This window comes from Equus quagga, chromosome 9, assembly GCF_021613505.1.
Source record: "Equus quagga isolate Etosha38 chromosome 9, UCLA_HA_Equagga_1.0, whole genome shotgun sequence".
Classification (NCBI taxonomy): domain Eukaryota; kingdom Metazoa; phylum Chordata; class Mammalia; order Perissodactyla; family Equidae; genus Equus; species Equus quagga.
The window spans coordinates 107,846,644-107,862,956 of record NC_060275.1 but is presented as its reverse complement, the minus strand read 5'-3'; the positions used below and the strand labels follow the sequence as shown (position 1 = coordinate 107,862,956).

Below are 16,313 nucleotides of genomic sequence, written 5' to 3'. Positions count from 1 at the left end.
CTTTTAACCAAGTAGAGTTAAATTATATGTATAATGATTTCAAGTACCAACTTATAAAAGATGTGACAAATCAGAAAGCAAAGAACAAGAAGACTCTTTTTTTCAGAAAAATGTATTTGCAATTCAAATGTTCATATAAAAAGCATAAATTTTAAAAAGTTCATAGATGTGTGTTTTTAGAAGTGCTATGGTTTTGCAATTACATTCCAAATGTGCAGGGTGGTCCACACTGAGCCAGCATATACTTTTGTCACACTGACGTCACTCTCATCACAACCTCCCCCGAGCTGTTATCTTCTGACAAATCTTCATGGGGCCTCATCCGATTGAACAGATGTAACAACACGTAGCCACACTGAAACCTTGGGGAAGTTAGCTGCGTTGGGTGGACCAAGTTCCTGTTCCGCAGAGCCGTCAGTGGCAACCATAAAGTCCTACTTGTGGAAGATTCTCCCCGGCTACTTTCCTCAATGTCCGTGGCTTTGTCATAATTTAATACATCCCAGTGTAAGTTAACAGCTCGCCAGCGCTTAAACACTCTATAAACTGCAGCTCCTTCATGGACGATGAGACCTAAAATTTGAGAAAAAAAAACACTCTTCATAATCAAAAGTTAGGAATGTTATTTTGTGTACAAATAAGGGGTTAAAGAAATAGTCAATTCTCTGTATATCATTATTTAAAAATATGGTATTCTGTTATGCTAAGCGAAATAAGCCAGTCTGAGAAACACCAGATGATTTCACTCATATGTGGAATATAAACAAGTACATGGACCAAGAAACTGTTCAGTGGTTATCAGGGGAAGGGGGGGTTGGGGAGGGCACAGCAGGTGAAGGAGAGCACTCACGTGGTGACAGGCAAGAAATAGTATACAACTGAAATCTCACAGTGATGTAAACTATTATGAACCCAGTAAAAAAAATGGTATTCTGACTACTCAAATACTATGGCTAATGGCAAGCTCCTATGCATATTACACAGGAATAATCAATATTCAAAGAATAACAATACATTAACATGCAGGAAGTAATCATGGATGTAATTTACTTGTTCCATTTTGGCTCAGAACATACCTTGGGCAATTACATTGCCTGAGGAGAATCATTAGGTTCATTTATTCAATTCAATGTATATTTCTTGAGTGCCCACTGGGAGCCAAGCCATGTGTAGGGGCTTGGTCCCAGCTGGCAACTTAATTTGGGAAAGAGACAGACATTAAAGACATTGCCATCTCCCCAGTTCCTAAAACAATACCTGACACACAGGAGGCATGATGTAACTTTTTGTTATTTTCATTCTCAACAATTCAACAAAAATATGATAAGCACCTACTTGAGAGCTTTCTGTGTATCATCTCATTTAGTTCCCACCACAGCCTTATGAAGTAAGTAAGAGCGTGCGCCCCATTTTACAGACAAGGAGCTTGCTCAAGAGCAGACAACCAGTAGTGGTAGAGCAGGATTCAAACCCAGGCAGGGTGGCTCCAGGGTCCTTGCTCTTTGCTGCCATACAGTGATTCGGATGATCACACATTTCTGAGAAAAACCCTTAGGAAAATAAACAAGGTAATACAAGGACCTCAGGGACCATAAACTAACTGTCCACAAGTCAGATATGGCACCCTGGTACATGGCTCCGTCTCCCCCGTCCAGCCCAGATCCCACTACATGCTGCATTTTCACACATTTACGTCTCAGTATGCAGTCCAAAAGCTTTTGAATTTGTGACCCCTCACAGAAAGGAGTCCCTGGGAAGAGGTCCCTTCAGATGAAGAAGTGAGAGGAGCCCTTCTGCTTCAGGTTGAAATTCCATCGAAAGGCAGTGGAGAGGCCAACGAAGAGTCTTTTCTAGATGGAATGTGGCAGTAAGTAGAGCGTGTCAGTTGGCCACAACCACTTTTTAATGATAAATTTGAAAATGAGCAGATCCTACCTCCCAGCATTTAGACCTTGGGCCCTGGAGATATTCTCACAAATGTGAACAAGGAAGGATGTTCAAAAGTGTTTATTACAGGGGCTGGCCCCATGGCCGAGTGGTTAAGTTCGTGCGCTCCGCTGCAGGTGGCCCAGTGTTTCGTTGGTTCGAATCCTGGGCGCGGACATGGCACTGCTCATCAAACCACACTGAGGCAGCGTCCCACATGCCACAACTAGAAGGACCCACAACGAAGAGTATACAACTATGTACTGGGGGGGATTTGGGGATAAAAAAAAAAAAACGAAAAAAATTAAAAAAAAAAGTGTTTATTACATAGTTGTTTGTATTTGGGAAAAAAATCAGAAACAATCTCAATGTCCCTCCTGAAAAGAATGGATAAAGTGTAGTGTGTGGATCCATTAGACTACAGTGAGAAACAGAAAGGAGCAAAGTCACATGCGCTAACATGGATAAATCTTAAAACAATAGTGGAAATCTCAAAGCCACGTGAAAAATAAATGAAAGTTTCAGAAAGAAATGATTGGGGTGAAGAAATACCACACATTTTCATGGATTCAGATATATATGGTAAAAGTCCAAAAACATGCATGAAAATAATACCCTTTAAATTCACGATAGTGGGGAGGGAAGGAAAGAAAGGAGACTAGGGAGAGGCTTCAAGAGTGCTTTCAACTGTATTTCTAACGTCAAGCAATTGGAATGCAAGATGGGGAAAAAATCAGCATCCCAACATTTTTCAGGTCAGAGGAATGGGCTTGAAAAGATGGTAGTAACGTTCTCATAGGTACAATGAGTAAGGGTTTTGAACATGTTTTTGTTGAGGAGATTATTTCGGGTTTTTTTGCAACTAAAACAATGCCAAGTAAGTGATGGAGATACCCAGTTCTTGAAAATCACAGCTACCTAATATCAGAATTTAAGTTTTACATGACTCCCTTACCAGGCAATAAACTTCTGATGCAAGTGACTTAAGAGCATTCCAAAGATATTGACATAAGCCACTAAAAAAATGCATATGGTCTTAAGAAAAAAAGTTTTAAGTCAAATTTTTGTATACCACTCAAATAACGAGGAGAAGTGTAAAATTCTGTTAATCACAGCAATGTCAAATAATTGTTTTGATCAACTTCTTTTTCCTAAGGAATAATCAGAGTTGACTCAACTGACCAGATGTTTTTGGAAAACAGCCAGAATTAGAAATCAAGATTACCAGATTTTAACTGATGATTCTATGATTAGCTTTCTGAAATCCCCATGGCCAATGATTTAATTTTTCTGGTTCTATTTTTCCTCCCTAAAATGCAATTGGAATACCTAATCTACACATTCAGCAGGATACCAAAAAGATAAACTGGAATTCATCAACTATAAAACACTCAGATTTACTCAGAGACAGTAACTATATAAATACAAGACATTGTTATTAATTAAAAAATCAATAGTGAATCTATGTGGTGAGGAGCATTCATTCATACCAATCGCAAAACCATTACAGCCTGTGACAGGTCATTCTGGAGAAGTACAGTGATGAGGGACAGCTTCACCAGGGTAAACCACGCATTTCACAGGATCCTGTTCTGTTTTTATTGATTTCCTTTGAAAGGGCAGAAATCAGATCATTTACTAGAGCTTAAAGCCATTTTCTGGGAATAAATTCCTGGTAGCCCTTTTCTAAATACCTAAATCTATCCAATGTGCAGAAATAAATCCCACTGGCCTTTTAGTACATTTTGAACCGAATTTAAAGAGAGAGAATTACTTGAAACTTTCATGGAGACACAGTCCTCTTGAATTTCCAGTTCCAAGTGCTGCTTCTTAATTGCATTTCGAGTTATAAATGATGTTTAGATTTTGTTTCATTCCCCAAGAGCATTGAGAATTACTCCTCACCCTCTAGAAGCTTAAATTTTACTGAAATATGAGGAACTCCATCCCACCCCCAAGGGTGTCCTCTGTAACATGCATTTCTCCCTTTTTTTCCTTAAATTTTCTGGTGTCACGGCAAATGCCTTTTGTACTAGTGGTTAAGAGAAGACTTGAGTGCTATGATCATTGAAATCCCCGGGTAAAGATTCATTCAACTCCAATTCATGTGTTGAAAATCCAGCCATTAAAAATCGTGCAGCCATCTTTTCTTACTAATGATCAGCCCCCTCTTGTTTCATAACTCACTTCTTCCAGTATCCTTCACTCTCTAACACCTCAAGCTAAGCCTTAAAATGAATCTGTCACCTTAACCTTTCAGATCATATGAGAACAGGCTTAGATTTACTTCATCTAAGTCACTAAACCTGAAGGGAAAAGTAATGATAATTTCTATAAGATGTAAATATTAAATATTTTACGATACTTGCTACATTACTAATGACATAGATGTCAACAAGGTAGGATTCATGGGAATTTGGGTTTTGAGAGTTGAGGAGAGTGTGTGTGTGTGTGTGGTTTTTATCATTTTCTTGTCAGTAACATTTAATTGGAGCATTCCCTCATAGGTGTGCAAAGGGACATCTTTGTTAGGGAAGAATTTTTAAAAACAAAGCAGTTTTAAATAATTACTGGTATCACTGAAATAAAGGCACAGTGTTTGTGTAAGTAAAATATATCCCAAATTTTGAAGTGATGTCTTAGTTGAAATTCTTATATGATAGTAGAAGATAAACAAATTACCCAAAGAAATGATGGGGAAGACTATCGAGGTAGATATGCTTACATGCTTACACATCCGTGTGCACACACACACTATTTGCTTGTGCTGAAATAAACATAGACAAATGGTGTGTTATAATTAAAAGAGACTTGTAAAAATTTACTGTCAAATACAAACAAATTTTTATACGAACTACCAAACCATTGGTCAAATCATTTCATTTCTTGTGTTACCAGTCTCAGCTTTTGTTCAAATAGGTTTGGCTGTTTTGCATAATTTAAAAGATAATTTTTATCAAGGATCTTGTTTTGTACCAAGAACTATGGTAAGTGCTTTACATGCACAATTTTCACTTAATCTTGACAGCAACTCTCCAAATAGATACGATTACTGAACAATTTCACGGGTGGGGAAATTGAGACCTAGAGGTTTAACAACTCGTCCAGCATCATGAAGACATAAGAAGGAGGGCTGAGATTGGAGCCCAGACACTTGTCTCTATGTGACCCTTGAGTACTACAGTCCTACCCAGGCTAAATGTCCAGTGTCTGGCAGTCTCTCCTAGTCACAGAATGACCAACCAAAAGAGACTTTACTCTGGACTGTAGGTTTGTATCTCCCCAAAATCCATATACTGAAACCCCCAATGTAATGGTGTTTGGAGGTGGGGCCTTTGGGAGAAAATTAGGGTTAGATTAAGTCACGAAGGTGGGGTCCTCATGATAAGATTAATGCCCTCATAAAGAGAGAAACACACATGAGATTTCTCTCTCCCAGCCCACGTGCACACACAAAGGGAAGGCCATGTGAGGAAATAATGAGAAGATGGCCACTGCAAACCAAGATGAGAGCTCTCACCAGACACTGAATATGCCGACGCCTTGACCTTGGACTTCCCAGCCTCCCGAACTCTAAGAAATAAATGTTCTTTATTTAAGCCACCCAGTCTGTGGCATTTTGTTAGAGCAGTTCAAATAGACTGGGGCAGACCTTCTAAACCACACCACCCTCATTCTAAAATATGAGGAAATTAAGACCTGGAGACTGTGCTTTCGGCAAAGTTATACAATTAGATGCCATTTTTAATATCCTCGTGTGTCACTGACACTGTTACATCTCTTGGAGTGCCAGTGAAACAGCCCCTTCCTCCCCTCTCCACCCACAGGAGAGAAAAGGTTGGGGAGCCTTGTTTGAGGCATCACTCTAAGTGGTGAGAGCTTCATCAGGTAAGCTGCACCTACCTGAGCTTCCCCAAGAAATGCAAGGCCCTGATGAAACCACAAAGGAACGCAGGCTAAAGCCTTGTGTGCTGCTCAGTCAAACGACCCTTGAGAAAGCTAAAGAACTCGCAAGTCACAGCAGCTATTGACCAGAAAAGCCTCTTGATTGTGAAAATGTCCAAGATTTCTAGATTAAATTTCACCATTTTCTATTGGCAAGATTCTTCTCTGTCTCTCCATCTCTCTGTCTCTCTCTCTCTGTCTCTGTCTGTCTCTCCACCTCTTGGTGAAATTTACACATAAACTCTGTAAATATAATCCATGTCATTTTGAGAAGTCAGTGTGCACCAGAAGCAGAACGGTAACTTTAGGTCCCATTTAACTCCATTTAAGAACAGTTTAGAGTCAATCTCATCAAGTGACTCCATTTTTGACTCCTTAATTTGTGCTAGTACTTGGTGAAAACCAGAGTATAGTTGCACCAAAGAGGGTTAACTAAATGAGACTGTGGTCCAAGATACCCTTTGTTGGAATAACCTTTGCTAGAATGTAATAAAATGCGTCTTGGCACATTTTGGCAACACACCCCCACAATTTAAATGCTCAACAGTTATGGAAACTTAGACGGGAGTATAGAGGTAATTCACCGTAAAAGTCACTCCCCCTGTTGTTGAATCTCCTTAATATGAATCTTGAATAAATAACCATAAGTCATTTCTATATATACTGAAATTTTTTGTTGGACTGCACTACATATGAAGCTTAAAACAAAAATATAAAACTTAGAGAGATGAAGATTGAAAGACAATAAATATGTCATCACAGAAGTCACTAAGCTCACAAAACAGAGCTCTCATAAATTGATATCCTGAAATCCAGGCCTCTGGGAGCTACAATGTCTTGATTATATATGGGGATTTTTGTGAATATGTATTTCCAATGTTACCCATGTCGGTACAAACAATGAAAAGAAGTATCTCACATAAAATGCACTTATATCTATAAAAGATGAGTTTATTTTTCTATTGTTGAGTATACACTATGTATATATTATATACATTACATAAATAAATAAATAAATATTTACTTATTTACATATATATTCCCGCCTGCCACAGAACCAAGTTGCGAATGGTAGGCTGGTCATGAAAGCTTAAAGCTCAGGAGCTCAAATAGAGATTCATCATTACCATTGGTAATAAAATCTTCTGTGCAAGAAACGTGCTAAGGCCAACAAATTATTCAGAAACCCCACAACATGAAAACCCGTGGCACTAGAGTCTGGGTAATTTCTAAATGTCAATGATCTAACCCACCCCTCCCCAAAGTAGAAACCAGCACACAGGAAGAAATGCCTATTACAGCAGTGAAGACTCCAAATGACTGTTTCTGAGAGCCAGAGGAAGTTTGTTTTATGACACTGCCACTCTCTGTCTTCCTCTCCACTCAAAGAAATCTGCAGTCATCAGCCTGGATGCAAAGAGCACACCAGTGCTACATCTTCAATGCTGATGACAATAGGACAAGATGGCAAAGGCAAATTTTAATATGGACTATAATCTTTTACTAACTGGCAACGAGTGTAGCTCACCTTTTTCTCAAAGTTCCTGACTCCTTGATCTGCCATTCCTATTTCAATTAACGACCATCTCCCAAGTCGATTAAGCTGAAACCTGGGAATCATCTGGACTCCTCCTCTATCCTCTTGCACTAAATTCTGCTAATCCTGTCTTCTTAGCAAATCCGAGATAAAACTGTAAAACCAGAGAATTCCCTGGAATGATCACTCTCCTGCATTTTCATGATTTGCATGTATTAAACATGCTTCAAGATCCAGATTCTCGCATAATTTCTTCTCTGATTCATTCAAACAGAATTAATCAAGCCCTCCTTCAACCTTTTACAACTCTACAGAGGAAATGCCTGCACTGATTTACTTACAACCTATATTGTAACAATTTGTTTCTATGCCTGTGACCTCAATCAAATGTGTGCTCCCTGAAAACAGGAACCTTACTCTTACTTCAGTGCCTGTGACATAGTAGGAACTCAGCAAATCTTTGTTAAATGAGAGGAAGTGAGAAAAGGAGAATAGCCATACTGGAATCTAAAAGATGACACAGACTGACAATCTAATTGTGATGGTACTACTAAAACAGAAAAGGATCTCAATCATTGTTCTTTGAAACATTAGAGTAACATCTTAAGATGCTAAAGACAAACTGAGACGTATATCCCAAGACTAGAGAGGAAAAAAGTTTAGGGATTGGGCTCATAGTTCGTGACAGTGGACTTATACACAGAGGGTACGGCACGAGTAGAAGAGCTAAAATTGTGTACAAGGACTTGTTTTCAGCTCCAGTAAACTACAGCAGCCTCCCCCACTGTTGTGTTGGCAGGGTCATCAAATATTTGCTTGCATCAATCATGAACCCAGACAGTTAACAAAATGACTGTGCCCAGACCTAAAGCCTACGAGGCAGATACGAATTCCTCGAGGCTATTTCCGGGCAAAACAGGAAGAATAAAGAGATGCTGTCCATTCATCTGACCACTTGCTTTTCTAAGGAGCCAATCCATCAATTTTAGTGATTTCTTTCCTGATCTTTCGATTACTAGCCCTGGAGCACAAATCTACCATTGGCATATTCACAGAATATTCCCCAAAAGTTGCAAACTTTGTTACACGTTATAAAATACATGGTATGTTGGATGTTTTTTAAAGAAAAGGATTAAAAAATTCACTGGAGAGCAGAATTGTTATATCTTCTAAGTTTCTACCCAAAAGTGCTTGAGGAAAAAAAAAACTATGGATATGACTATTTCAATAAGAGAAATAAGGGAATGAGCCCAATACTTTTATACATAACAAAGATAGTCTGGGGTCCTCTTATGACTGGGAGTGTGGATTATAATCAGTTTAATTTCAGTTGAATGTAACTTCGATCGTGTCTTGCATTTCATGGACAGATGGAACAACTTGTGGCACCGGGGTAACATCATGTATCACAGGGATCCGAAGTGGACAACACAGTCACTGAATTTCAAAATTAGAAAATAGTGGACGTGATTTAATACAACCCCTTCATTTTGGGGGATGGGGACTCTGAAGCACAGAGAAGTGACATGACTTGACCAAAGGGCCATGGTTAGTTAGTGTCCAAGCCCGGAATGAGAGCCAGACCCTGGACGCCTGGTCCAATGCGCTTGCTCTGCAAGAACTCAGACCTTGGGCCATCGTTGGCCAAAGCCAGTCCTCACTAGTGTCTCTTTGGCCCAAGGGATATTATATTGACTCTGAAATAAACAGAACCAAAATCTCTTTTCAGTAACACCGGAGGCTGGAATGTAAGTTCTTCTCTGGTCTTTATCCTAAAGGGTCCACTGCAGCATTTGGATAGGAGACAGGAGGATTACAGTGACCCCCACAACCTATGAGATTAAATAACTCTGCAACCCCTGACGTAACAGCATGTGGTCAAGACAGCCTATCAGAGTCTATCTTCTGTGTTAATTAAAGCTTCTAGGATTGGAAAGCTAAGCTACTTGGTATATTTCCATTTGTTTCCCACACTGTGGAATATAGACTAAAGCCAGTTTTTAGAAGAAGTCTATTAGTGGACTTTTCCTAGAGGCAAGTAGAAAAAATTACAGCTAATTGTCCCTCTCTTCTCCAATGGATCAACTGCTGCAAACCTACAGAACACGACCTTATTAATCTTCAGAGTAAGCCACACATATTTTGGTGGTTGTGTTTCGGAGGCTGAGAATAACATTTTAAAAGCTCTAAATTGAAATATCTAATTAAAACCTGTTTATCTTTGTGACCTATAATAGGCTATTTCAATTTTGTTGGCTTTGTTTTTTGTTTCTCTTAAATCATACAGGCAGTGGGTAAAAGTGGGTAAAAATTCCAAACAGAAGCTACCACCTGAGCATAAACAAAAATTCTAACTCTTCAATTTAATTCACACTGCAATCAGTAAGATATTTTTAATTGAAAATATTAATCAAATTTTTAACCTGAATATAAAAATGCTCAGACCTTAGGTTTCCTTAATATTCTATTCTGTGATCTAGCAGGAAAATTTGAGGTCAAGATGTGATTCTTTACATAAATAACCTGAATCAAGAAATTGTTTGACTCAGACCAATGGAAAGAGAGAGATGGCTTTTGATATGGTGTATTAAATATTTCACATTCTCTTTACTAATGTTTCTGTATGTTTTTGGCTCTATTAATTTAGAATAAATGAATAAAGACTTTACAAAATAACTACATTACTTTGGACTCTTAGGGAAATTTTTTTCTCCATTTTGGATCTAAAATCAGTTCCCCTATAGTGAAAAAAATACTTATTCCTGGGGCCAGCCCGGTGGTGTGGTGGTTGGGTTCACATACTCTGCTTCGGCAGCCCAGGGTTTGCTGGTTCCAAGGCACGGACCTACACACTGCTCACCAAGCCATGCTTACGGCAGCATCCCACATACAAAATAGAGGAAGATTAGCACAGGTGTTGGCTCAGGGCCAATCTTCCTAAGCCCCCACCCTCCACCCCCACAAAAAGTACTTATTCCTGATGTCCTGCCTTAGGTGTCTGAGACAACTAAAGATGTAGTTTCACTTTGTTGAATGGACAACATTTCGTAAATTAGCCATTCAAGCTCAGAATATAAGGAGGGTTTTTTACCTAATAATAAAAAGAATTAACTGAATCACATAAATATTCTTACATAGGCTCCAGAGCGACAGGATCTGCATTCCAATCTTGGATTCCTCCTTCCAACGTGTGACCTCAGGTGAACTAGTGAATGGGGCTTTAGTTTTCTCATCTCTGAGATGAGAATGATAACAGTACCTACACTTCATAGGGCTGTTGAGAGGATTAAAACTGAGGTGAAGTGATCAGACTGTTGCCTGGGCCATGGAAAACACAATCTTAGCCATCACTGGAGATAATATTTTTTAAAACCTTACTTCTATGAATTTGGAAGCAACCGAAAACATATTTGAGCTTCATTTCTGTGCTCATCTCTGTGGTTCCTCATGGCCCACGAGTTTGTCTCTCGCTCCTTGTCAGCATACCCACAGTCCTGCATCCTCTGTGTTCTACATAGAAGCATCAGTTACAAGAATGATCGTGTTGACATTCTCTTCAGTGAGAAAGTTTACTGCAAAACAGTATGAAGCCAGGAGATCTCCTAAAAGGCGGGTGCTAGTTCTAAGAACAGTCTCCAGGTCGTTAGCTAAGGGATCTGCCTCTTCTTACCATGGCTCCCATTACCACACAATCTACTTTGCTCTCTCTTCCAAGGAAAACTTCCCATTCTGGAGTTGAGTTGGCCTCGGTAACAACCTCATTTCAGAGCGGCCTAGAGGTATACTCAGGTCTCTCTAAAGTCGTTACAGTTGCTCCCAAGTTGTTCTCCTGTGTTTAGAATTTCCACAACCACTCTTCTGGGAAACAGGAGAGTCACAGAGAGTAAAGTCACACAAAACACACACACGCACGCACACTCAGAAACAGAGTGAACCACAAGACATGTCCCCTCCTGACCTCTCAGCTGCTCTCCACAATCATGGATGATTTGTCCCTTGGCTCCTGGATCTCCTCAGCCCCTAGACCTGCATACTTCAGGTCCATGTGGATGACTCGGCCACGACCTGACGTGTACAACCCTTGCCCTCCTTCACTCCAGACTGGGCATTTCCCTTCCAGAAAGTGTTCCAACTGCAAGCTCTGAAACTCTACCACCCATTGCTGACGACAATCACCTCCAGTGCTTCTCACTCACCCACTTTCTTAATCTCAATCCCTGTTCCACCTCCTGAAGACTTTGGACTCCTAGACCGCAAATCTTTCCTCAATCTGCCAGCTTCTTTCTGGCTTCGGTTCCTTCTCTGGCAGTTGAGAAAATACAGCCGTAATCACTCTCCCACCACTTGAGGTGAAAGGCAGGGTTGATCTTTCTGCTGTCTTCCACCACCTCCACCTACCATCTTAGCCCAGTCTCTCCATCTCACTGCTCTGCACTCACTCCTCATCACCATTGGGTAAAAATGCAGAGCCACATAGCTGTGTAGATTGGGGCCACCCCTGCTCCAGCCTCAGGAGGTCACGCAATCATGCCCAGTGATTCTTAATGTCTTTGACTCAGCCTCCTCTCTCCAAAGCCCTCCGCAGCTGATCATCATTTTTAATGCTCTCCTGGGACTCCTTTCTCAGCATTGTGCCTTCTCTGTCTCAGCAGACAACAATACTACCTACTTGACTGAAAAACGAGAGCTCATTTGCAAAGAGGCCCTGCAGTTTATTCTCCCAGAGCAGCACATGCAGCCATCTCCAGCTGTGCCCACCCTTTCCTCTCTCCCACCCATCACAGGGGCATGGGGTCTCTCCTATGCAAGACAAACTCCTACCCTGTGTGTTGAGTTTCTCTGCATTCTCAGGGGCATCAAGCTGTCCCTTCCCACCTGAATCTTCAGTCTTTTTTGTGATTTTTTCCAGGTCTTTCTCCTCATCATTTGCCCATGCCTAACTCTACCATTAAAATAAATTAACAAGAACCTTTCTAAATTCCACCCGCCCTACCTCTAGATTCTGCCCTCATTTAACTGTGTCCTTTTTCCGCCAAGATTTGCAAACTTGTATTGTGAGCCCCCTTCTGCCCATCCTAGCCATTCTCAACCTACTGCACTCTTGTGCGTCCATCCAACCACCATATTGCCATAGCCAGTGAGTATACTTTGGCTTTACTTCACCGACTCTTGACATGGCATCTGCCTATTGGCCACTTGCTCCTCCTCCCTGAAGTGCCTTGTCCCTCACTTTGCCTGACCCCACTCTTTTCTTCGCTGGCCATGTTCCTCTCTCTGCCTGCTCTTCATGCCTCACTGGATTCCTCAAACTGCTGCTTATCTTGCCCAAATCACTTTCCCTTGCAGACACTGGTTTTAACTACCAGATATAAATCTCCAGCTCAAATTTCTGTCCTGAGCTCCAGACTCCTAAATCCAGCTGCTTAAGTGCCATATCTGCTTAGATACCCCAGAAACTTTGCAAAAACAAAATGTTGAAAAGGAACTTGCTGTCCTTCTTACCCATCTATGAATCAGCCTCTGTGAATCACACCTGATGGCCCCTCTCCTTTCCCCTCCCACCTCCACCCTACCTATCTTACAATTTACCTCTTTTAATTCTAGCACCTGCCCAGCAGTTTTAATGCAGGCCTAGTCATGTTCCTGGATTATTATATTATCTCTCTCACCTTCTCCAGCATGGCCCTCCCACCTCTCCCCTTCAACCCCCCTGGCTATCAAGGCCATTTTTTCAATATTAAGCTGACCAATCATGCGCAGCAGACCACCCTCAGGGATTCCCTGACCTTTCCCAATTTGGTCCCATTCCTAAGCTCCACCCATAGCGTCCCTCTAGATGATCAGGCCTTATTTCCTCACTGCTACTCCCTAGCACCATCTTTTGCTCTTGCCACACCAAATTACACATGATTTCTTACAAATATTACATGTTTTCATATGTTGACAGGTCCAGGTAGTTGCCTCTCTCTGGTCCCCCTCCTGCTGTTCTTTAAAATTTAGCTCAAGATTTCTTCCTCCCCATAGACTTTGCTGACCCTAAGTATGATTAACCTTCCCCCATCTGCTGTCATATATAATTCTCTCCTGGCATTTTCCACATTGTATTTTAATTGCTTATTTCCCTGACTGTCTCTCTCCAGCACCTGGAGAGCAGGGAGCATGTTATATTCCAGGGCTTGACAAATCTTTTCTGTAAAGGGCCAGATAGTAAATATTTTAGGCTAGGTGAACCTTGTGGTCTTTCATTGATGAGGCTGCAACTAAGCATTGACAACACATAAATAAATGGATATCGCTTTGTTCCAATAAAACTTCATTTATGGGCACTGAAATTTATGTTTAATATAATTTTCATATGTCACAATATTCTTCTTCTTCTTTTTCTTTTTCTTTTTCTTTTTTTTTTTTGCTGAGGAAGATTCACCCTGAGCTAACATCCATGCCAATCTTCCTCTACTTTTTAGTATGTGGGCCACAGCACAGCATGGTCACTAACAGATCAGTGTAGGTCTGCACCTGGGAACCAAACTTGGGCCACAGAAGTGGAGAGTGCTGAACTTAACCACTAGACCACCAGGGCTGGCCCAGTAATATTCTTCTTTTGATATTTTTCCAACCATTTCAAAATGTAAAAGCCATTCTTAAATCATGGGCTATTAAAAAACAGGCAGCAGACCCTGGTACTATTTCTATCTCTATCCTTCACTCTAAGCTTGGGACGCAGTAAATACTCAATGACCGTTGGCTCAACAGATGACTAACACCTCTTTGGCTAAACTGTCCCCAACCGAGAGAGATGGCTAAAGGAGTCACGCCATTTCCTACGGAGGAAATGGATGTCAATCATAACAACATATTTGGTCTGCTGCTCCGCTAATTATGCCAATGTTTCTCCAAAACAACTTAAACTTTACAAGGTCAGATGAGAGGCAGGTGCTGGGTTGGGGTTCCTCCCCTATAAGGAGGACTAAAGAGTTAATCAGCTCTGAGAGATCATTTCAGGCACAGCACTAAAGGGCAAGTAGCAAAAACAAGTTCCTTTCTATTTTATTTCCTGGAGTTTTAAAGGCAGCAATATCACTAATAACCAACTATGATAATATCTTTAGAGAAATTGGTAAACATCAGTATGATTAAGGCATAGAAAAGCCTGTAATTTGTACCTCCAGAGTAAAGAGATAATAACAGCCTACTTCTCAAAGCATATAAAACATAAAGATTTGTTTTTCCTCTATCAATTTTGAATTGCAAAGGGCCACCCTGCCTCCCCCTACAAAAGCCCCAACAGCATGTGCTCAGAATTCACAAATGTGAAGGCTCCGAGGCTGGGACTGGCGCTGGAGGATAGACTCCGTTTGTGTTGGAGGCTGACTGAACGGACTCTTTCTAGAGGAAGGCGTGGCATTTCCTGAGGCATGAAGCAGGCTAAGATATTCTGAAATCAGGAAATAAAATAATCTGTGCTTGTAAAGGAATTCTACTCTGTTTAAGAAATGATTCCAAACGAACTAGCAGAGCATGTAAATCTGGTAACAGTCATAGCTGCAGTGGGAACAGACCCCACCAGCATGGCCAATCTCCCAACCCAATCCTCTGCCTGGGAGGACGCCTGAAGAGAAATCCAGAGGGGCTCTGGGTAAGAGAAGAAGGTTTCTGTCCTCCCTGCACTAGCAGCTGGGTGAAGGTCTCTTAAGTAGCTAAACTGTGGTGCCGAAGGGATGTAGGTCCCCATCAAACGATGCATCAGGAAATGGAAGCACTTCCTGGAGCAGAGGTGGCTGATAGTCTTACGTCTGGAGAGAAAATTGTGATATGAAGATTCAAAACAGAAATACTGGGTGAATCAACTTTCCTCATTATTTTGCCAAACAGCGTTTAAGCTGAGCTTTTTTCACATGCCTATGATTCATGCAGACTTATCCACATTAGCCCTTCCTATGAAACTCAGAATGAGACAAATAACAGCAACAACACCTCCTACAACCCGCCTTCCGCTGTAACCCAAAGCGCCAACCAGGGCACTCAAGCCGACTTCTGCACCCTTACTCTGTGGCTGAATGCTGACCTGCTGACACTCACAGCTCTGCTTCCTGAGTGATCCCAGTGGCTCAGATCCGAGACTTGGTGGTGGTGGTGGTGATCGGGGTTGGAGGGGGTGGGTGTGAGGAAGGTTGGATGTGGGTTCTCAATGTTCTGTGACGAAAACAAATCTACTTTACATAGATTTGAAGTCTTTTGATCAAACTTGCTGACAATTTTGAATGGGGTAGGGCTGCTTGTGTGGCCCTAAGAAGTAGGATGTGGGGAATGTCGGAGGCTGACGGCTGTTGTCCCCACTTGCTCTAGAGAAAGTATCTTCAGTGTGGCGATGGGCCATGCTGGACCACACTGGATCCTATGGTCCTGGCTGTCCTTAGAGAGGGCAGGAAGGAGCTTACTCTAGAAGTAAAGATCTGACCTCTGCAATCCCCACTGGGCAGGACAGCGCCTATGCGGGCCCTAAAGACTGTGGTGAACAGGACTATTTTTTGGAAGTCTTACACCATTCACTTGGAATTATTTGATACATTTGATATTTATCCATAAATATTTGGAGCCTACAAAAATGTTCTCTCTCTATAATGACCCAAGAGCTGCGCATTTTACAAATCTTGCCAAAGGCTGCTCCTTCAAGCACACTTCTCTATGTGGTTGATGGCCCTGTGTGGCAATGTAATAACTTGGGACTCTCCTGTGGTCTCCAGAAAACTCGTTTTTTTTCCTGCTCTAAATGATGGCATGTTCCAACTTCCAATGCTAATTTCTTTCAATCTCTTTTGGTAAATATGTTTTTCACCTAAAATACTTTTAAGAAATATTGGCAACTTCTGAACCTGCTGAGAAGTGCCAGAGAGCATGAAAAATT

The 16,313-nt window shown here is 41.2% G+C and overlaps 1 protein-coding gene across 1 annotated transcript in view; it reads right to left on the bottom strand.

Annotated features, from left to right (window-relative positions):
* Positions 1–250: 250 nt before the first annotated feature.
* MARCHF11 (membrane associated ring-CH-type finger 11) overlaps positions 251–16,313 on the bottom strand; it is a 108,024-nt gene continuing 91,961 nt past the window's right edge. Inside the window, exon 4 of the mRNA XM_046671150.1 lies at positions 251–573. Coding sequence (XP_046527106.1) covers positions 251–573 — 323 coding nt within the window. The remainder of the gene's footprint in view (positions 574–16,313) is intronic.